The 23698-nt window shown below is 41.5% G+C and overlaps 1 protein-coding gene across 3 annotated transcripts in view; it reads right to left on the reverse strand.

The window, feature by feature from the left end:
* Positions 1 to 5634: 5634 nt before the first annotated feature.
* Positions 5635 to 23698, reverse strand: part of ccny (cyclin Y) — a 266160-nt gene continuing 248096 nt past the window's right edge. For all 3 annotated transcript variants that reach the window (XM_041184299.1, XM_041184301.1, XM_041184300.1), the window contains exons 9-10: positions 13810 to 13972; positions 5635 to 8668 (exon numbers count right to left, since the gene is read on the reverse strand). In XM_041184299.1, the coding sequence (XP_041040233.1) occupies positions 8552 to 8668; positions 13810 to 13972 (280 nt within the window). In that variant the 3' untranslated portion in view covers positions 5635 to 8551. The remainder of the gene's footprint in view (positions 8669 to 13809; positions 13973 to 23698) is intronic.

Consider the following 23698-nt stretch of genomic DNA (forward strand, 5'->3'; position numbering starts at 1 on the left):
ATCCTGTTCTCAGGGCTTTCTGAGCAACAATGTTGGGAAGCCCTTTTGCATGCATTAGCAAGTCATGCATGCTTATTAAAAGGCCACCTCGTCAGAATTAAGCTTCCCCGCCAGCAGGAAATTAGAAAATTTAGTTTTATGACTGTATATAAATGGCGTGCGCCTGGTGAGCTCCACTTCTTCAACGATGTTGAGGTCAGTAGATGGCTGCTTTCGCCTTCACAGGGACCGCTCATAACTTCACTCATATTAGGTACCAGTAGCACAAGCTGCACGGAGAAAGGGTGGAGCAGAGGTTGGACCTGGGAGGCAGGCTGGGGGTGTGGGGGGAGGAGGAGAAGGGAGGGAGACTGTCCGGTGCCCTTTAAAAAAGGCGTCCTGAACTTTGGCCCCCCTGAGGTAATGGCAGGGGAGGGCAACTTCCTGCCTGCTCCTGCCACAAGATTCAATATGTTCTGTGCGTGTGTAGGCTTTTAAAGGGACATAAATTCTCACAGCCTTTGGAAAAGCAGATAAAAGTGTGTCAAGCTTTACCAAGGTTGAAGGAAAGAAGGGGTTAAATAGGAGCATACTGAAGTGAAGGAAAGGAAACCTTTTTCAGAGAGTCTGCAGATAAATGAGAAGGCAGCCCAGCACACAACCCCATTTAATAGTTGCTGATTCCCCCACTTTCTGTAAACTTCAGCTTATCCAAAACTCTGCTGCCTGTATCATGTGTAATCAAATCGCATTCCCCCATCACCACTGACCTATATTGGCTCCTGGTCCCCAGCACCACAAAGTTAAATTTTTCACCTTTGTTTTTAAATTGCTTCATGACCTCACCACTTCATAATCTCTGCAATCTCTGCCCCTTCTCAAGCTTTGCTCCTCCGACTTCAAATTCTTATGCTTGTCCCCTGCCTTTGTTTCACTATTCGTGAGTGCGCCTTCAGTCTGCTGATTGTTTCTCACAGTTTCTGTTTTTATCTTAGATTTGCTTTTGTGTTATTAATTTACACTGCCCCGCTTTAGTGTTAAAATTAACTTTTTGACTGTTTCTTTTTGTGTCCCTGGTTGGCTCCATCTTAAAAGGAGATCTGCTCATTCCAATGTGTCTCTCTTCCATTATTATTCATTTAAATTCAGTCAGGATCATAGCCAAGTAAGCTGGTGGACTCAATTCTTAAGAGTGGTGTGGGGGTTGAGGAGGGGCAGCGGGAAGAGTGTAGTCATTCTGACTGAAAGCAGACACTCTAGTCATACTATTAAAAAAGACAGACGAATCAGGTATTTGGAAACAAGACTGCACAGGCAGTAAAATGCAGAGACATTGTTCTCTTAATGTTAAGTATGGCTTTGTGCGTGTGTCATTATGCAAATAAGTTACATTGATCAATCAAAGCAACTTTGATCTTAGCTATTACTCTATACCTTTCACTGCATTAGAATAAAGCAGCTTAGTGTTGCAGACCAAGCTTCACTTCATCTATAATAAAAAGCAAAATACTGTGGATGCTGGACTTCAGAAATAAAAATAGTAAGTGCTGGAAAAGCTCAGTAGGTCTGGCAGCATCTGTGGAGAGAGAAACAGAATTAAAATTTGAGTCCAATGTGATTCTTCTTTGGAACCAGAAGTCCAGCACTTTGTTTTTATTTCATCTCATCTAGTTTAACTCAGACCACCTTCAGAGAAAGTGCAAATGGATATACAGTTTAGAGCATAAAAGGGTGGTGCGGATTGGGAAGAGGCAATTGGCAGGGAGAGTTCAGTGTTTCTCCCAATACATAAGTAGAGAGCAGTTTGATCCAATTCTCATTAAGTTGGCCTTATGGAACTGATTGATACCACTAAACCCAAGATATCTATACCGGACCTGATTTCATAATGAACATCATCCCAAAACATTGTTCTATTCTCTCTGCAAATGCTGACTTATTGGGTTTTTCTACCTGTTTCGATCCAGATTTCCAGCATTTTTGTTCTATCTACATGATGCCCCCAGATGCTGGGAATCCTGTAGGTTGGGTGATTTGTGATAGTGTATTCCTTGGCATATCTATTTTTCACTCAGGAATTGTAAGGAAAAACAGCAATCCTGTAAATATGAGAAAAATGCATTGAGTCCCCCTTCTTTCTCACACACATACTGTTACCTTTTCAAAAATAACAATCGCCATCAGATATGTGCACACATAGGGCGGAATTTTACACCGGCTTGGTATTACAGTCCCACCGATGTCAATGTACTTTTGAATGGTTTGTTGCATTTTACAACCTTGCCCCCAAAATACCGCCCATAAAATCAGTTCATTTGCATTATGAAATTGGTTACCTTTATTTTTAATACTTTATTTTTGTTTTTTATTTCAGGGTCACTACAATAAATCACTGGGTGAAAATCATTCTGTAATGACTAGAGTTTCTTCTAAAGCAATCCCATGGAGGAGGTAACAAAGCATCATGGGGACCACAAAGTATAATAGCTTCTGTTGTTTTGTTTGCAGCAATCTTTCATGTAATAATGGCCTGTCTGCTTCATCGTTTCCGCATCATGGTTTTGGATATCATCACTTTGGCCCTTTTAGCATATGATGAGCTTGTTTTCAACAGACAATGGAAAGGGTGTAGTCTGGGGTGAGGTTAAGTCTTCGACACAAAGTAGGTCTCCCAGTTAAAGGAAATTGTCCTGTACATTTCTGCCAAAGCGTCTTCCACCTTACATAGTTTTGCTGTAAGTGAATGTTGTCATTTGCTTGATATTTTCAGAAATAATTTAACTGAATTAGATTTGGAATACAAACGTAAGTTTGATTTAATTCTGTGCAGACAGCGGCTGACATAATTGGCAGTTCTTCTGTTACTGAGCAAATAGGAAAATTTCTTATTTTCATTCCAAATAAAATGATGAAAATTGAACCAAATTAGTGGATGACATCAAGTTAGACTAGGTCAGCCACACATCTAATAGAAACATAGGCCCACAGAAATTTACAACAGGAAAGGAAGTCGTTAGCTCATTGTGTCTTGCTCATAGTCATCTCTTAGTAACAATTTTAATGACCTCTTTTGCTCACTCTAATAATCATACTCTATTCACTTGATCAGTATTTTAAATATTTTTTCGAGAACTCAGTTAAATCTCATTTTAGTTTTCTCTTTTCCAATGGAAAAAGTCACAGTATTTTAAGTCTTCTCACAACTAATAGAACCACAGATGTTTACAGCACAAAAGGCAATTATTTGACCCATTCTTCTGCAGTATTATTTAGTAGTAGGTTCATTCTATGATGCAACACTTGGGAGTGACCAATTAGCACCTGACACAAAGTTATGCAAACAGTGGTGCCCCAATGATTCTTTATATGGTACATATCTGTCAGTATACCAACTGCAAATCTCTTGCTTTCAGACATCTGTCACCACTACTCTGTAACCGGATGCAAAGTAGTTCTACCCCTTTGTCCTCTGCTTTGTACCTATTACAGGATCTCACACTGTAGGACAATGCAAAAAGGAATCTGCATCTTATTATTGTGGTAGTCTCATTGAAGTTTCAACACAATGGGCAGAATTTTTGGGGCGAGAGCAGAGGCAGACAGTTGTATAATTTTGCACCACTGGTTGGGTGTGCTGCTTTGCTAACACCATACCATTTTCCCGGAGGCTGGATTAGGGCGGAAGGTCTACCCATTCGCAAGCAGTGGGTAGCCAATTGAGGCGAGTTAGAGGCCAAAGAAGCCAACAGGAGTTTTCAGGTTGACCTGCAGGCCTCATGCAGCTTCAGGATCAGGCCAGCTACCTCCTTACAGCAAAGTATGGGGTCTAAATCTCCAGGATGTCTTTTGAGGCCCAGCAGCCGTGATTTAATTCAAATTAGTTAAAGTTGTTGAGAGGACACTCAAAATGGAAGTGCCCTCTCTTCCCCTTACTTGCAACTGTAGTATGCAACTCTTCCTACACTTGGTGGGCTTCCTATTGGCTTCTCCAGTTGAGGGACCATCCAAAATCCTTAACTGGTCCATCAAGGGAAAATAATTGCCGGGTGATTGCTCCCATCACATTGCCAAGTCGAGACCCTCATTTGACTCAATGTCCAGATCCCAACCGAAAACATAAAATCCTGCCCAACTAATTTTTTTAATGAAACATATTCAGCCTTTTATTCACTTTATGCATCAGAAAGGGAAAGTGAGTGTGCGTCAATTTTTAAAATTCATTTATGGGATTTGGGCATCGCCGGCTAGGCCAGCATTTATTTTCCACCCCTATTTGCCCTTGAGAAACATCAGTTATACTTCAATGATGATAAATCTCAAAATTCTAGTTAGAGTCTGTACAATCAGAAACAGATTGCTGAATCAAACTGGAGATGAACTGTAGTAGTAAACTAATAAAGGAATGGATTTTATTTAGTCCGGTGAGAGACAGGAAAATATTTGCATTTGCAGAGATCTGGGTGTCTTTGTATTTGAATCACAGAAAGTTAACCTGCAGGTACAGCAAACAATTAGGGGGTCAAATGATATGTTAGTTTTTGTTACAAAGGGATTTGAATATAAGGGTAAAGAAGTCTTTATACAATTATACAGGGCATGGGTGAAGTCATTCCTGAGGAGAAGTGTTTGCAGTTTTGGTCTACTTATTTAAGGAAGGACATACTTGCTCTAGATGGAGTGCAACAAAGGTTCACTAGACAGGATCTTGGGTTAAGGGGAATGTCCTATGAAGAGAGGTGGAGTAGACTAGGCCCATATTTCCTGGAGCTTAGAAGAATGAGAGGTGTTCCAATTGAAGCATATAAAATTCTTAAGGGACTTGACAGGGTAGATGCTGAGAAAATGTTTTCCTGGCAGGGGGAATCTAGTACACTGGGTAACAGTCTCAGAATAAGGGGTTGGTCATTTAGGACTGAGGTGAGAAACTTCATCACTCAAAATATTCTGAAGCTCTGGAATTCTCTACACCAAAAAGTTTGCGGATGTAAAATATACCAAGCAACATTTTGAAGATGTGCAAGGGAATTATCCCCGGTGTCACAATAAACAGGTTATCTGGTTATTATCACCTTAATGTTTGTGTGCACATTGGCTGTCGATGTTTTTTTTACATTATTACAGCAGTGACTGCACTTCAAACTACTTTATTGGTTGTAAGGCACTTTGAGGCATCCTGAAGTGATGAAAGGCGCTACATAAATGCAGGTCTGTCTTCTTTCTCATAGTACTGTTTTAGCAAATGTTGGCAATAGAATAGAGGTAACTTTGTAAACTGGAAGCAGTAAGCAGACATGGTAGTAAAATCTTCAAATTATATAAATACCTGTATTGTGTATAAAAATAGGGAAGGTCAGGAGCAAAAAAGAGCCAACAAGGGAAAATCTGGCTGAACGAGGAAAACAAAAAGAATGTTGGCAAAAAACTACAGGTAGAGGACAAAAAGACAAAAATCTGAGTTGGTAAATCAACCAAGAATTGAAACGTAAAGCAATTAAAATTTATATGCCAAGCACACAACAAAATTAGGATGAAAATTATGATGGCATCATCAGGATAAGCTAAATTATAAATATGTTACTTTATATACCTCTCTGGAGAGTCCATCAGAGAGTTCCTCATATACAATCTTTTGAATAAGCACAAATATGCAGGGTGTAACCAAATTGGCACCTATCTTTATTAAAATGGTCATTCATCGTCACAGTAATGGGAAGCAATGGGAAATAATCAGAGTTTACCCAAATTTCTAAGCGGGGTGCAGCCCTTTGGCAGATTACTGCTTGTTTGAGAATGAGAAACAGTCCAGAACATCTATTGGTATTGTGCAGTTTATCCAAAGATACAGTTTTGTATTTGGCAAAGTTGACCGAACAAAAAGGGAGAAAAATGCAAAGCACTGTTGTTTTCATTAATACAAAGAAACATAAAATGCTCAATGTAAGCCTTTTTTCCCAGTTTTACATATTAGTAATCAAACTGAAAAAATAGCTACAGTAGATTTTCTTAGCACAAGAAACATAATCAAGGTACATAATCAATTTGTCACAAAAAAAAGCTTCATCTGTTCCAACTAACCAAAGATCAGGGGAAAACTCTCTATACAGAGGTAGAGTCCAGTGCACAAGGCTAAACAAGAATCACCAGTCTAAACCAGACTGAGCAAGATTCTACTGAGACCACTTTACATTTTAAGTAAGCATCAGACTGTATGTACATACATACAATAAATAGGTTATACAATCTTTGACAAGTTTAATAAACTTCACAAAAGTACACTTGTACTCAGATAATTACAGATTTCAATGTTCATCTCACTAAAATTCACTTGCAGTAATGCTAACACGATGATCGTTCTCCCTAAAATACTTGGAAAATTGTGTATCAAAAAAATTAAACTATTGATTAAATCAGTAAGGGTGTGAAATAGTAATCTGGACTTAAAATTTTGGTCAAAATAGATCAGAATTTTCAGTATTGATTTAATAATTAACTCAACTAACATTTTGTTGAATCTTAATTTTGCTCCCCTTTTCTTCCGACGACATTGACCTTTGCTAGGGAATGGTCCCACAGATACCAGCAGCTTTCCGGCACATCACTCCAACAGTGATTCTTTACATGAGGCTGGGCAGTCACTACTAGAACCAATCCTGTCTTCAGTCACCATCCACACAGTTCCCAGCAACGGATGTGGGAAAGCACGAAGCAGCCAAATGTCTTGTCCAGGGTACTGAGGCCAACTGGAACATTCAAACTACTACTCCATCCCTGGTCTGTATGGCTTAGTACTAAACTGTGCAGTTCATTTACCCTCTGAGTCATTGGAGCAATGCAGTTAAATAATTTTCATCTCTAATCATTTTATGGGATCTCTTACAGTTGGTTCACAACAATTTGCCTCTGATGAGCAAAATGGAACTGATTAAAAAAAAAAGAATTAATGCAATTTCCGAGTCACGCTTATCTTTGACAAACATGTTGGCATTAATTTGCCCAGTGCTCAGATACTTTTATTTATTTCCCTCAACAGGGCACACATTGTGTTTTCAATGGTTCATTTCACGCAAAAAGGAAATTAAGAAGGTGTTTGCCTATAAAAAGGAGTTAAAACTCTTCACTAACTAGTATGTGCAGTTTTATCTGTGCTTCAGTTTCCATCAGAGTCCCACATTGCAATCAGTCCAGTACAAAATACAAAATTATGTTTTATGAACAGTCCAACTCTTAGACCCTTTTTTGACTAAAATTGTGTACTAATAACACAAAAATAAGCTTGATTTGAGTGTGACAGACTAAAGTGTAGTATAATAAAGTATAATAATATGCTTATTAAGGAATCATACAAAAGAAATTCTGAAAACTTCCAGAAGAGGGTACTGTTGAGGTCTATGAATAGCGCATCGGAACAGAAAAGCAATTCAACTACATCTAACCCCCTTGAGATCATGTTTCTGTGAATAGCAGACCAATGAAAAAACCTGTTTGCATGTCATGTAACACATTGTTGAAAAGTGTACAAAAGGCAAAAAGATCTATAAGATTAAGAATGAGAATGCTTTTTGATTTATATACAAATTTTACTATAGTGACTGCATGTGCATGCTAATATAAGGTGAAAAGTCAAAGCTACACATTACAAAATGACAGATTATAAAATAAAACTTTGAATATATCCATAAAATGAATAGCAATATGAAAATAGAAGTGGCTACCCTAATATGGAGAGGGGTGGAAACTTGTGCTGCTTAACAGCCTCTGAACTAAACAGAATACTGCACCAAAAGCACAAAGAAGATAATGCACTGGGACAAAAACATCAATGTGTGGTGTCTTGTGGAATATGCCGAGGGCATCTGACCAGGGTGTGTTTTGTGTGTGTGAAAGACCCACATAAGACAAGTGCGCCAGAGTTGTGGGCATCTTATGGTGGTTATTCACAGGACTGAGAAAACGCCTTGGGTTCTCTAGGGAGATAACTGCCTTTGTGTTTGGTATTGGTGCAAGCAATAGAACCTTAAGCACACCTTGAAACGGATTCTGAAATACAGCAGATTGTTGCTGACCATCGTGTGACATTTCACACGAATGGCTCTTGTCTTTACACACCCGTGAAAGTTTTGTTCCTGCAGGCCATTAATTTACCAGTCACACATTCAGAATAAATTAAGTTAAAACACTGCCACTCCACAAATTGCTTCAGACGCGCATTGAAAGCAAACCTCTTACTTTTCCACACGCCTCTGCATTTTCCCTGCAAACAGGCCGACTGCTTAAAACGACGCTCTTTCTCCTCAACTTTCCGTCTCCATACCCCCTTTTTCATTAATTATGTGGCCCCCATATTAAAACCCATTTTAAAGGGGGTTAGAGGCAGTGAAAATGCTAGATATGACAGTCCTTTCTCACAAATTCATACTTTTTTCTCCAATGAGATTTTCCATTTTCCTGTGCTACACAAGATGGAGGCACTGTAAAGGCATCTTGCCAAAGTCTTTAAAAGTCTCTTTTTCTCCTCCCAGGCAAAAAATCTGGATGGATGACAGCAAATGTACTCAAGCAAAATTGCCCACTGTTAGGGAATGATGGCTGGGGACCATCTGATCACAGTCAGATTATCTGCACTGGCTGAGCGTTTCCGAGCAGATTTCCTCAAGTCTTTGTACTTGTCCTCACATAGTCGGGATAGTGCCTGCAAAATTCAAAGGTGACAAAGGTTAGAGGTTCAGAGCACAACTGAGCAAACAACTTTGAAACTTAGGGATTGTGTCATGGGGTTCATTTTCCATTTATAGATGATCTTTTACTGAAGGTTATTCAGTCAGTCAGAACTACAGCTGACACTTGTGTTAACAATTCTTATGACTTTTGACCCTCCACACTTCAAATTGTCAGTTGGCAAAATATACTGCGTATTCTGCGTATATATACAAATAACTAGGTTCATTGCACTTAAAGGAAACTGGTCACCGTGGACTTCTGGTTTGCAAACAAGACATGTAAACAGGGGACAATTGCAGGGCGATTATTAGTGGTAGCAGCTATATATAAAAAAATACTATAAGTCTCATGAATATTATATTTAAAAGTTTCAAAAGATCCAAGATGCATCTTTGAAGCATTACAACAAGTATCTTATGGAAAGAACTAACAACACCTTGGGTGTTCCTACAACACATGGACTGCAGAAGTTCAAGAAGGCAGCATTTCATTATCTTTTCAAGGGCAATTAGGGATGGCAATAAATTCTGGTCTAGCCTGGCTGCAGCTGAGCTCTATCCTGTGCAGTGAATGCAGAAGTTCACCATTATGTTGAAACTGCATTCATCTCTTTTGCCTATTTTCTCACCTGCATGTTTCCTGAAGATAAGACTAGGCAACTCCCAACAGTACCTCACCTAAATGCCATTATTCATGGGCGAGTCTAGAGAGTGAGTGGTGAGTATTTAACCATGGGGATTGATCAGGACCACAGGCGTGCCCAATACAGCTTTCACCCAACATGCACACTTGTACTTTCCAGAAACATTAATTGTGTAGCAATCAGGTTCAGCTTTCCACCTCCCTACTACAGGGAAGCAAAGTTCAGTTGCAGTGCACCTATTGCCATCCCAGGTGGCGATCAGCCACCTCAGCATAGACTGGGATATTAAACCAGGGCCTGCTGACTCATTTACACACAATCTTTACAAACTTAGCTATTTCAGAAGCACCCAAGTTCACTTCTTGCACATAATCTGAAGAACAAAACACTGCACAATTTACCACGATTAAATCCTCTATAACCTTTGCTTATCAGCCGCTATAAATGTGGAAAATGCTGGAAACACAGTAAATCATTCAGCATTCAAGAAAAAAGGTGACGGACCCTGATGGACGATTCACCTACCTTTTTCTTTCAGATACTAAACGATTTGTTGTGTACTCCTAACATTTTCCATGTTTACTTCAGGTTTGCAATTTTTCTTTTCAACATGAGCAGTAGTCATTTTTTCTTTTCTACATTTATCACCTGTTTAAGTTTTTGTACTTTGCTCGCGCCTTAAGTTTGGTATAATGAGGCCTGCTCAACACTAATAAAAAATCCCTCAAAGGGTTTCACTGTACAGTTCATGCCCATCATAGGCTACCAATACAGAGACCACTTCCAGTAAAGAATAAACTTTCCTTTATATAGTACAGAAATTATTGTATAAATAACAGTCTTGAAGATGGTAGAATTAGGTAAATTAATTAAGGAATTGCCTATTTGGTCATTAGATGAATTAATGGACACTTCAGACAATTCAGTCTCTGACTTGGCCTCGTAACATTTCATAAATCTTGGTTCCCTTACTCAGCATAGAGGAGAATGATTCACCCCTCCATTCTTCCACATTCACTGGGAACTATAGTCCAAACACCCTTCAGCACTGCTCTGTGGAGGCACAGCCAACACAAGGAACTCACCAAATCAAAACATTATTAGTTAAACATGTGCCGCAACTTAGAAGCTGCTTTTGTGTTTGAAGGCAACATTTAGAAAACCTTGACCCCAGTTGACAGAGAGGCAAGCTGTATCCTTGACTGACAGATGACTGGGATTGAAATAAGCACCTGTTTAGGTCAGGCAAGGCAAATTCAGGCAACAACAATTATTTTTACCTGACCCTGAGACAATGTATAGAGTTCAAATTATCCAGCGTTAGCTTGTGCCACAAAAATGAAATAATTCAAATACCTCCCCAGTGCATTACAATCGGCTTGCGTGTGATTCTAAAAAGCCTGTCACCTGAATACCTGCACCATTAATCATTTATCGTTTTAGTTGCATCTGAGAAAAGTGATCGCTTTGCTCCCTCATGTGTTTTCTCAAATGATTACTACTCTCAACGATCGATCATTGCTGCAACAGGTAGTAATAGGATTACCGTTAATCTCAGATAAACATAGAGTATCTAAATCAATTCAAGCTACTTAAAGAGCCTTCAAATCAAAGTAATTTTCTAAATCTCATTTATATAGATGTGAATCTCAAAGCAATAGGAAAACATCTCACCTTTGAAGTTCTATATCATAATTCACTGTTATGAACAGATTATGGTTCATGTGTGCTTTCAATTACAGAATCAAAAGTAACCTGATTCTGCAACTGAGTGCAGACATAAACCATAATCTTATCAATAAATCAATGCAAAATGAATAAAATCAGCAAAGCTTCAGGAATAAAGGAGTCTTTTAAACAAGTCCTGGGTTTTATGGACAATAGACACATCGTAAAAGTCAAAAATACGAAAGGATATATATATTTCAAAATGATACTGGGCCACCATCAGCGCACACTCCAATATGGCTGCATCAGATACCTGTCTTTTCAATTATATGGTCTCTAACCATATAAGTAAACCAAAAGCTGTACTTTACAGAGGTGAAACTGAATTAATTCTTGGCGAGTGCTGACAAACTGAGACCAACATAAACAGAGAATAATAGGTGACTTGATGTTTGCATCAAAACTGAAGGATACTTAAGGTACCCTTCAACTTAATAGCAAAATTGAAGTGGTTAAAAGTTATCAGGTTCTAGGGGTTGAATCACAGGTTGAGTTAAGTTCTTTAGACAACCTTTTCCTTTTTTTGAACAATCTTCAATTTTTCACTCGCACGCTTTACCGAATGATGTGCATTCTTCTTCGGTCACTATGTATTGCCTTATAGCCACTTAATTCTTTACAATTTGATCAACTTGTCTCTGGATAGTTCTCACAGTGACAGTTCCACATAGGCCAGTAACCCTGCTGCCAGAATGACATTTTGTCATGTGCGATTCACATGTGTGCATATTAAAAGACTATTCCCTAAGACAACAGCCTGTCCTCACCTGTCATCCGCACATGCCAGTGTTCCAGTAGGAATCAAAAGAAAAGTGAATCATGGCCAGAATCTCGCGCTCTCACTGGTGGTGAGCTTACAGAGGGGAAGTGCATTTACTTATGCTGGATGGCGGCATACTGGATCCTTAAGGATTAAGTTCCAGGCAGAAAGACCCAAGGTCTGTCTTCCTGCCCTGCTGCCATTTGAGGCCCATAAGTGGCCAATTAATGACCATTTAAGGATCTCATCCCACCACCACTGGTACCAATGCAGCTGCAGGCAAGCCTGTTGCCATGTGGTGTGCATGACAAATAAAACTGTGCGGCCAGCTTATCAGCTCTGGAGAGGTCCCTCGATCAAAGGCACTCTTGGTGCCTGATTAACGGTCTAGACATCGGGAAGCGGGAGGCCTGCTGAAAGCCACCCCCCTGCTGTTGCTGCTGATCCCCCAGCACCCCTCTCCCTCTGACTCCCCCACCCCATGAAACTGTCCTCCTCATAGACGTTTACAGCACAGAAGGAGGCCATTCAGCCCACAGTGTCCACACTCGTCACAAAGATCTGACTACACTAATCCCATTTTCCAGCACTTGGCCCATAGCCCTGGAGGCTATGCCAATGCGAGGGAATATCTAAATACTTCTTAAATATTACGAGTGTTTCTGACTCAACCACCCTTTCAGGCAGTGAGTTTCAGACTCCCATCACCCTCTGGATGAAAAAATTTCTCCTCAACTTCCCTCTTAGCCTTCCACCTCTTACCTTAGATCTATGCCCCCTGGTTATTGACCCCTCTACTAATAGAAAAAGTGCCCTCCTATCTATCCTATTTATGTGCCTCATAATCTTATACACCTCTATCAGGTCCCCTCGCAACCTTTGCTGCTCCAAGAAAAACAACCCCAGCCTACCCAATCTTTCCTCATAGCTCAGACCCTCCAGCGCAGGCAGCATCCTGGTAAATCTCCTCTGCACCTTCTCCAGTGCAATCACATCCTTCCTATAATGTGGTGACCAGAATTGCATGCAGTACTCCAGTTGTGGCCTAACCTAGCCAGCATTTTATACAGTTCCAGCATAACCTTTCTGCTCTTGTATTCTATGCCTTGGCTAATAAAAGCATGTATCCCATATGCCTTCTTATCTACCTGCCCTGCTACCTTCAGGGATCTGTGGATATGCACACCAAGGTCCCTCTGATTTTGAGTACTTCCCAGGGTCCTACCATTCATAGTGTAATCCCTTGCCTTGTTAGCCCACCCCAAGTGCATCAGCTCACACTTTTTGGGATTCAATTCCATTTGCCACTGCTCTGTCCATCTGACCTCCACCCAAGTTACTTATCTGTGGCCTGGGTCACACTGTGATCCTGGGACTCCAGTGCCTTTCCTTTAAGCAGCAGCCACTGCCTCCCCAGTGGCGCTGCTGAGCACACGAGCTGCCGGCTTCTGATTGGCCAGTAGCTCTTGACAGGCAAGACCTCCGCCCCAGTGATCTTGTTTGCAGGGGAAGATCTGCCGCTGGCCTCACCACTGACTGATTGGTGTGTGCTTCAGCAGGCCCTCCCGAAAAGAGGCAGCGCAGGTCTCTCGCCAGACCTTCAGCCTGCAGGTGAGACCCTTGACGCCTCAACTAGATACTGCACCATGACTGGAAACCTTAACCGATTTCTTCTTTCCCCAAGAACAGAATCCTTTTGGCCAATTGTGAAAGACCTACCAGCACCCTTGAGAGGCACAGGCTCAAGGTAAATGACCTATTATGTTTCATGTTGTGATCAATGAGAATACCAGGGATATTCAGGTTTCTCTTTTCAGAATTATTCAATAATATAACAAAAGTACTCTGTTGGAAAGCAATATCCTCCCAGGATCAGGTCTACAAACGAGCATCATTTTCGGCAACACTGTATAAATACAAAAGGATAACATAAAATTAAGTCATATGGTGCTGCTGGTGAATCACAATGATAGCTGCTCACCTCTAGCTTCTGCGCTCTTTCCCTGCTGAGTGGCTCCAGTGGGAAGCTAAGGTTGTTGGCTTCTGCTAGGGAGCGTAGGTCGAAGTAATACTTTGCGTAAACACTGGAGGGCACATTGATGTTGAACTGTAGCAGTTCCAGAAACTGACGCTCCAGCTCATTCCTGCAGGAAGTAAGTGGAGACCATCAGAAATGCCGTGTGACACCCTCAAACCAAGCACATAAAGCTTGTTTGACAAACCAAGAGACAGCAAGTTATGTTATAAATAAAACACTGGTTCAGCCTCAGCTGAAGCAGTGTATCCAATTCTAGGCGCCACACATTAGGAAGGATGTGAAGTTCTTGAAGCGGTTACAGAAGAGATATACCAGAATGGTTTCAGGTATGAGGGGTTACAGTTATGTTGGGAAACTTGGAGAATGCAGGTAAAAGGAACATGTCCAGGCATTGAGCCTTTCTTGAAGTAAACAAAAGCATGGGAGACTATAATTCACTGGTGCTTTCTCCATGGCAACACCTTGACCAATTAGAGTCAACGTGCCAATCAATCAGCATGCTATTTTCATCAGTATAAATTGTTGCTCCCTTTGAAGTTTGACATCCTTGCATCTGTCCTGATGAGTGCAAGACAAAAAGCTTCAACAGCATGTCTTTTTTTCACCAATAAATAAAAATAAACTGTTTTCAATGACTGAAAGGTCAATAACCAGAGGCAACAGATGTAATATGATGGGCTAAAGAACCAGAGGTAGCATAGGAAAAACATTTTTCACACAATGATTGTTAGTCTTTGGAATTTACTGCCTGATAGGGTAGTGGATACAGATTTAATAGCAGTTTTTAAAGGAAACTGCAGAAATGCTTGCAGGAAGGAGGAAAAAAAACACAGTAATATGAGAGAGCAGAAAAGTGGGACAAACTGGGTTCTTTCTTGAAAGAGGAGTGCAGACCTGATGGGCTGAATGGTCTCTGTGTGCTGCACCTTTTCTATACAAAAAGGCCAAGCAAAAAGAGACATTAAACATTATTGCACAAACAGATACATACGGCACACGCGCTTGGAATTTAAAAAATATCAGGGAAATAGCTAGATCTTGATTTTAGACATAAACATTAAAATGTCTGCAATTATAAGTACAACTCAGTTCTAACATCAGAGTTCTAAATTTCAAACAGACACCATAAAACAGCACAAGAGGGGAGAGCAGTGAGACACCATAAAACAGCACAAGGGGAGAGAGAGAGAGCACTACGACACCATAAAACAGGATAAGGGGAGAGAGAGTGGTAAGACACCATAAATCAGCACGAAAGGAAAGAGAGTAATGAGAAACTGTAATGACTCGATGGAGCAGACAGGTTTCAATAAGAAGCAGATAAAATTTATTACAGAGAGCTTTTTAGGTGCTATATGCTCAATCAGGACTCTCGTCAGGAAGCCCCAGCCGCCAGATTGCCCGTGCTTAGGGATCATTGGTCATAGCCTCCCAGAACGTCACTTGACCCCTGATAGATAGCAGGAGAGGCTATACCTTCAGTTACATTTCCTCCCCCTTTAGTTTTTTACAATTTCTAGTTACAGGGAAATATTTGAATATCCAATGATATATATACACATATACAACTTCAGTTGATTAAAGATCAAGTCTCTGTGATACTCTCCTAATAAGGCTAGAACGGTGCAGCTCTACCACTTGAGGTTCCTCAACAGGATCTGGAACTGCAGCACGAGACACATCAATAGAAAGTGCTAGCTCTGGGTTTGGCAGCTCTACAGAGACATTGCGCTTGTCTATTCTATGTCGATCTGTCACCTCAGAAATTGACATTTCGACGTTGATCACAGGCGGAACAGTTGGTTGTTGGAACGCTTCTCTGGCACGAACATGATCTATGTGCTTATGAACGATTCTATCTTCCACTTGTACTTGGAAAGATAATGGATCAGTCTCTGAAAAAAATGGTTCCATGAACCCAACAGGGTCCACTTCCGAAACTTCGCACGAATACAGTGTCACCTACACTGAATGTGAGAGCTTTGTTGTGTATTTCGTGATTAAATATTTGATTACTCTATCTTTCCCTCTAAATTTGGAAACACCAGGTGTAGGCGGCGTTTCATCGATAATTCAGATGCTGTTGAACCCATAGTCGAACGTGGTGCTGTATGATAACTGAGAAGAAAGCGGGAAAGGCGAAATTCTAGAGTACCTTCTGATAACCTTTTCATACCAGATTTGAAAGTTTGAACAGCTCTCTCGGCTAAACCATTCAATGACGGATAGTAAAGGGGTTGTTTTAATATGCTTGATTCCATTCAGATTCGTGAATTTCTGAAACTCTGTACTCAGAAATGATAATTTCAGGTAGGCCATGTATGCTAAAACAATGATGCAGCTTCTCGATAGTTGCGCTCGATGTTGGCGATTTGACTTCGTATACATCCATCCATTTAGAACGTGCATCTACGATCAACAAAGACTGGTACCTCAGAATGGTCCTACACGATCGATATTGTAGACTAACCCAGGGTCGACCAGGCCACTCCCAAGGACAGGGGGGAGCTGAAACAGGCGACTTCTGTTGTTTTTGACAATGGAGACAGTGCTTGACCATGCTTTCAATGTCACTGTCTATGCCTGGCCACCAGACATAGCTTCGTGCAAGCATTTTCATCTTCGATATGCCTGGATGCGCACTGTGAAGCTCCGTCAAGAGTGGTTCTCTACCTTGTGTTGGGACGACGACTCTTGATCTCCACAACAAAATTCCATCTTGGCAACTCAACTCTGTTTCTGGCTTTGAATGGTCTCAAATGTTCAGATACAGGTGAATTGGACCATCCTTGCAAAACAACATCTTTGACTTTCGACAATATTGGATCGCTGCTGGTCCAATTTCTAATTCGCTTCACACACACAGGTGAAGAATCCAAGAAATTCAGTGATAGCACAACTTCTTGTGGAACAAGAGCATGTGTAATGCTATCTGGTAATGGAAGATGATTGAGGGATCCGCATTTGCAATGTGTAAGCCAGGACAGTATTTAAAAGTATACTCATACGCAGATAATGTCAGAGCCCAATGTTGTATTCTTGCTGATGCTATTGGTGGAATGGCCTTAACCTCACTGAATAAACCCATTAATGGTTTATGGTCTGACACGTGGTGAAATATCATCCATGTAGGTGCTGGTGCAATTTTTTCACGAGTACCACCGATAAACCTTTCTTTTCTAGCTGGGACTAACTCTTCTCGGCTGTGAAGAGGGTTCTCGAGACATAGCCAATGGGACTTTCTTATCCATTTTCCATTCTATGTGATAAGTTTCTTTACTTTCACAAAGGCTTCTTCCTGTTGTGAATTCCATGACCAACAGTGATTTTTTTTTAACAAGTGTATTGTTGCCAATACAGTTGATAAGTTAGGCAAAAAGCGGCTATACTAAGATAAAAGGAAAATGCTGCGGATACTGGAAATCTGAAACAAAAACAGAAAATGTTGGAAAAACTCAAGCAGCATCTATTTCTAGAGTTAATGTTTTGAGACTGTATGACCCTTCTTCAGAGCTACAGAGAAGTGGGAGTGTGGTGAAGTTTATACTGTTAAAGGAGGGGGGGGTGTGGTGGAGCAGGTGAAGCTGGATAGAAGGCCAGCGACAGTTGGGGGGGAGGCAAAGGAGAAGTTGGCAAAGATATCATGACTAAAGGAAAAAGGGAGTGTTAATGGTAGTGGTGAAAGCTAAAAAATAAGAAAGCAGAATGTGACAGTAGCAGAACGAGGGTAGCATTGTGTGAAAGAACAACATGGAACAAGCAACAGATGGCCCTTTTGGTTTAAGGGTGGGGGGGAGGGAATGGTGGTGGGGAAGAAAGGATAGAAAACGGAATAGAATGGGGGATAAAAATGGGAAAACAATGAATAAAAGAATAAAGATAAAATTAAGTGGATAAAAAATAAAAATGAGCCTAGAAAAAAGATTAAAAAGGGATGAGGATGGAGGAGAGAGTTTGTGATCTGAAGTTGTTGAACTCAATGTTAAGTCCAGAAGGCTGTAAAGTGCCTAGTCGGAAGATGATGTGCTGTTCCTCCAGTTTGGGTTGGTCTTCACAGGAACATCACAGCAGGCCAAGGAAAGACATGAGGGCAGGATGGTGTATTGAAATGACAAGCAACATGAAGGTCTGGGTCATGCTTGCGGACAGACCGAAGGTGTTCCACAAAGCGTTCACCCAATCTGCGTTTGGTCTCCCCAATGTACAGGAGACCACATTGCGAGCAGCTGAGGCAGTAGACTAAATTGAAGGAGGTGCAAGTAAAGCGCTGCTTCACCTGAAAGGAGTGTTTGGGCCCTTGGAAGGTGAGGAGGTAGGAGGTAAAGGGCCAGGTGTTGCACCTTCTACGATTGCATGGAAAGGTGCCAATGGAAGAGGATGAGGTGTTGGGGGAGATGGAGGATTGAACCAGGGTGTCCCAGAGGGAGCGGTCCCTACAGAAAGCTGAAGGTGGGGTGGGGGGTGATGAAGGGAAGATGTGTTTGGTGGTGGCATCATGCTGGAGTTGGGGGAAATGGCAGAGGGTGATCCTTTGAATGCGGAAGCTGGTGGGGTGAAAAGTGAAGACAAGGGGGACCCTAACGTGGTTCTGGGAGGGAGGGAAAGGCATGAGGGCAGAGGCGTGGGAGATGGGTCGGACACGATTGAGGGCCTTGTCAACCAAGGGGGGGAAACCTCAGTTAAGAAAGACAGAAGACATGTCCGTTTTGGAAAGTGGTATCATCTGAACAGATGCGACAGAGGCAAAGGAACTGAGAGAACGGGATGTAGTCCTTACAGGAAGCGGGGTGTGAGGAGCTGTAGAGAGGGCTATAGAAATTAATCATGCCAAGGAAGAACTTGAGGACATTGAATAGTGAGGGTGCTTCTTTTATTACCCGAACATTCTCTTCTACTGGATGCAAACCCATGGCATCCACCCCGTGACCCAGATGAGTAATGTGCATTTTTCCTTCTGTAACTGGCTTCCATGAAACTTCTTAGCATCTTCTTCGGGTTGGCTTGATTCAGTCTTGGTTGACCTTGTGATCAGAACATCATCTTGGTATACTACCACTTGGGGAAGTCCTTGCAAAAGACTCTCCATTGTTCTCTGGAAAATAGCACATGCAGATGATACTGGCAAGTGCACTGATAAAGAACCTAGTTGTATGTGTTAATAGTCATGTATTCTCTCAATGTGCTATCCCCTTCTAATTTTTGGTAGGCGTGACTCATATCCAATTTTCTATAGGTCTTGCCTCCAGCCAGCTTTTCATATAAGTCATCTATCCTTGGAATGAGGTACTTGTCTAGTTTTATTGCCTTATTCACAATCAATTTATAGTCCCCACAAATGCGTATGGTTAGGTCAGGCTTCACCACTGGAACAATGGGTGCTGCCCACTTGGAGATGATACCCAGCTTTTCCAACCGGCACAGCTCTGCACCTAAGCATAAGGCACACGTCTGGCCTTAAAGAAACGTGATGTTGCCTGAGGGTCCACATATATCTTGGCCTGCACACCTTTTAACTTCCCTAATTCATCCTGAAGAATCATGTTGCATTTTCTTAGCAGTTCAGGAACTCCAGCTGTTTTCAGGTGAAACATCTCACACCAGTCAAGCTTGACCTTCTGTAACCAGTCTCAGCCTAAAAGACTGGGTCCTTCTCCTTTCACTATTATTACAGGCAGCTAGGCTGTCTGTTGCCTGTAGGACGCTGGTATTATGGTGATACCCTTTACCTGAATAGATTCTCCAGTCTATATATTTAATTTAGCGGCTGTCTGCTGCAGGCTTCTACCTTTATTAAGGTGTTTAAAACTGTGCTCTCCCACCACAGCAGTTGAGGCACCCCCATCCACCTCCATTGCTACTGGCTTCCATTAACTTGGATTGTGACAGTGATAGGTTCGGTTTTTACAGCGGTGACATTATACAGGGAATAAATGTCAGTGTCGGCAGCTTCAGGTTCTGCTGTATTTTTCTATTCAGCCGTGTTGGTTTACGGGCTGTTTCAACTTTGCCCTGCACTGCCTTTTCACGTGACCTTTCTTATGGCAGTAATGACATTCTGCCTCCTTCAATTCAAAGGTGTCCGGTCCGTGGTCACCTCCACATCTTTAACAACTTAACCTAGGAGTCGCTGCTGAAAAAGTGTTTCTACTAGGGCCTTTTCATGTTTCTAACAGCGGATGTTGCCTCTCGTTTCGATGCTACGTCTGGTTTTCATGCTGCGCCCAGCAGTAAGTTCCCGCCCCACATGAAGAACAGCGCCATGTTGTCTGTGTTTCAAAGGCCACAAGTCGCTCACAGCACTTTCCATGGCGAGGGAGGTTTCTAGGGCGTGCTTAAAGTCAATGTCTACCTCAGTGAGTAAACAGAACCGTATGGCATTGTCCTGAAGTACACAAACTAATCGGGCCTGTTGCATATCATTTAATGTGTCCCCGAAGTCGCAGTGTTCTGTCAACTGCTTAACATTTTCTACATACGTTGCAATGGTCTCTCCCAGGGCCCTAACTCTGGAATTAAATTTAAAATGCTGCCTTATTACCGATGGCTTCGGCTGGAAGTGCATTTTCACGAGGTCCATTAATTCATTATAGAACTTAGAATTGTGCTCGCTCGGGGCCGTCAGCTTGCGAATGAGATTGTATATCTTACTGCCACATACACTCAAAAAGATGGTTTTCTGCTTTTCCTCCGCAGTGAATTAGTTTGCTACAAAATAAAATCCGAAGCACTCTACATACTGGTCCCAGTCTTCCATAGTTGCAACATAAGGACGGATTCTGCCGAAGAGTGGCATGACTGGTGAGTAGTCTTTTCTTTTACTTAGGATTCAATGTACTCATGGTAACTAGGCGAAGTACAAGCGCCAGAGCTATTTTACCCTCATCACCAAATGTAATGACTCTTCGAAGTGAATAGGTTTCAACAAGAAACAGATAAATTTTATTACAGAGAGCTTGTCAGGTGTTACAAGCTTGATCAGGACTCTCATCAGGAAGACCCACTCCTCGGATTGTCCGCGCTTAGGGCTCATTGATCGGAACCTCACAAATCATCACATAACCCTTGATAGACAGCAGAAGAGGCTGTAGTAACCTCAGTTACTAGAAACACCATCAAACAGCATGAGCAGAGAGAGAGCAGGGAGACACCATAATAAATTGCAAGGGAAGAGAAACCAGCAACATACTATGAAACAAGACCAGAGGAGAGCGAGCAGCGAAACACCATAAAACAGCACGAGAGGGAAAAGGGAGAGCAGCGAGACATCATAAAACAGGGCGAGAGGAAGGAGAGAGAGCAGTGCGACACCATAAAACAGGGCGAGAGGAAAGAGAGAGAGCAGTGCGACACCATAAAACAGGGCGAGAAAAAGGAGAGCAGTGTGACACCATAAAACAGGGCGAGAGGAAGGAGAGAGCACAGTGCGACACCATAAAACAGGGCAAGAGGAAGGAGAGAGAGCAGTGCGACACCATAAAACAGGGCAAGAGGAAGGAGAGAAAGCAGTGTGACACCATAAAACAGGGCGAGAAGAAGGAGGGAGAACAGTGCGACACCATAAAACATGGCGAGAAGGAGAGAGAGCAGTGTGACACCATAAAACAGGGCGAGAGGAAGGAGAGAGTGCAGTGCGACACCATAAAACAGGAGGAGAAGAAGGAGAGAGAGCAGTGTGACACCATAAAACAGGGCGAGAGGAAGGAGAGAGCGCAGTGTGACACCATAAAACAGGGCAAAAGGAAGGAGAGAGAGCAGTGTGACACCATAAAACAGGGCGAGAGGAAGGAGAGGAAGCAGCGCAACACCATAAAACAGGGCAAAAGAAAGGAGAGCAGTGAGACACCATAAAATAGGGCAAGAGGATAGAGTGCTGGCACACACCATATATCAGCACTGGGGAAGAGGGAGCTATACTGTTGGGGCAGTCTTCACTTGAACCGTCCTGGGTCCAGTGTTCTCACAAGTCCTATAACTAGGGTAACAGAGGGGGGTTTAAACTAAATAGTGGGAGGTATGGATCATATGAGAGAAGATGTGGTAAATTAAATGGAAATAACTGGGTAATAGAGCAGGGTAGCAATTTGGGTAATGATAATCAGAACTTGGCAGGAAGGGACAGAATACTAGCAGATAAGGCCACAGAGATTATAAAATGGTAATAAGACAGAGTGCTCTATCTGAATGTGTGCAGCATTTGTAATAAAATGGATGAATTGTTAGCACACATAGAAATAAACATGTATGACCTGACAGCCAATACAGAGACATGTCTGCCAAATGACCACGGCTGGGACATGAATACTGAAGGGTATCTAACATTTTGAAAAGACAGGAAGCTGTGAAATTGTGGTGGGGTTACCCTGTTAATTAAGGCTGTCATTAGTACAGTAGTGAGATGACGTTGGCTCCAAAGAGCAAGAGGTAGAATCAATTTGGGTAAAGATAAGACATATCAGGTGTGACAGTAGTTTATAGGCCTCCTAACAGTAGTTACACTGTAGGTCAGAGCATACAGGAAGAAATAAATGGGGCGTAGAAGAAAGATGCTGCAATAATCATCTTTAATCAGCATGAAGCTTGGGTGAATCATATTGGCAAAGTTAGTCTAGAAAATGAGTTCATAGTGTGTATTTCTTACAGCAGTGCGTTCCAGAGGCAATCAAAGAGCAGGCTATTCTAAACCTGGTGATGTGCAATGAGACAGGATTAATTAATGACTTAATAGTAAAGGAGCCTCTAGGTGACAGCGATTCTAACATTATAGAATTTCAAGTTCAGTTTGAAGGTAAAAAGTGTGCATCTAACACTAGTATTTTAAATCATAAGGATATGAAGCTGGCTAAAGTAAACTGGGAAACTAAGTTAAAAGGTAGGATAGTAGAGACTTTTAAGGAGGTGTTTGATAACTCTCAGCAAAGGTTTATCCCAGTGAGAAAGAAAGACACTTTGAGAAGGATGCATCATCTGTGGCTGAATAGGAAGTTAAGGATTATGTCAAATTGAAAGAAGCAATGCAAATCGGTGAAGATTAGTGATAGGTCAGAAGACTGGATGAATTTTAAGAACCAGTTAAGAATGATTTTAAAAAAAGGAGGAAAGAAAGCTAGTTAGAAATATAAAAACAGGTAGTACATAAATAGGAAAAGAGTAACTAAAGTGAGTGGTCTTCTGGACAGTGGTTCTGGGGAATTAATAATGAAAAACAAGGGCATGGTGGAAGCATTGAACAGGTATTTTGTGTCTGTCTTCACTGTAAAAGACTTAGAAGACTTCCAAAATATACTTGAAAATCAAGGGATGAATGGGAGGCAGAAACTTAAAACAATTGCCGTCACCAGGGAAAAAGTACTGGGAAAACCTTTAGACCGAATGTATGGTTGCTAAATTTGCTGATGACACATAGGTAGGTAGGAAAGTAAGTTCTGAAGAGGAGGTAAAGAGTCTACAAAGGGATATAGATAAGTTAAGTGAGTGGGCCAAAATTTAGCAGATGGAGTATAATGTGGGAAATGTGTACTTGTCACTTTGCCAGGAAGAATAGAAAAACAATTTACTACTTAAATGTTGAGAGGTTGCAGAACTTGGTGGTTTAGAGGGATCAGGTGTCCTGATACATGAATCAAAAGAAGTTAATATGCAGGTACAGCAAGTGATTAGGAGGGCAAATGAATGTTGGTGTTTATTGCAAGGGGAATGGAATATAGTAAAATATATATTGTAGTAAAAATATAGTAAAAAGTAGAGAAGCTTTACTGCAGTTCTCCAGGGCCTTGGTGAGACCACATCTGAAGTAGTGTGTACATTTTTGGACTCCCTATTTGAAAAAGAATAT

Source organism: Carcharodon carcharias, chromosome 3 (assembly GCF_017639515.1).
Source record: "Carcharodon carcharias isolate sCarCar2 chromosome 3, sCarCar2.pri, whole genome shotgun sequence".
NCBI classification, from domain to species: domain Eukaryota; kingdom Metazoa; phylum Chordata; class Chondrichthyes; order Lamniformes; family Lamnidae; genus Carcharodon; species Carcharodon carcharias.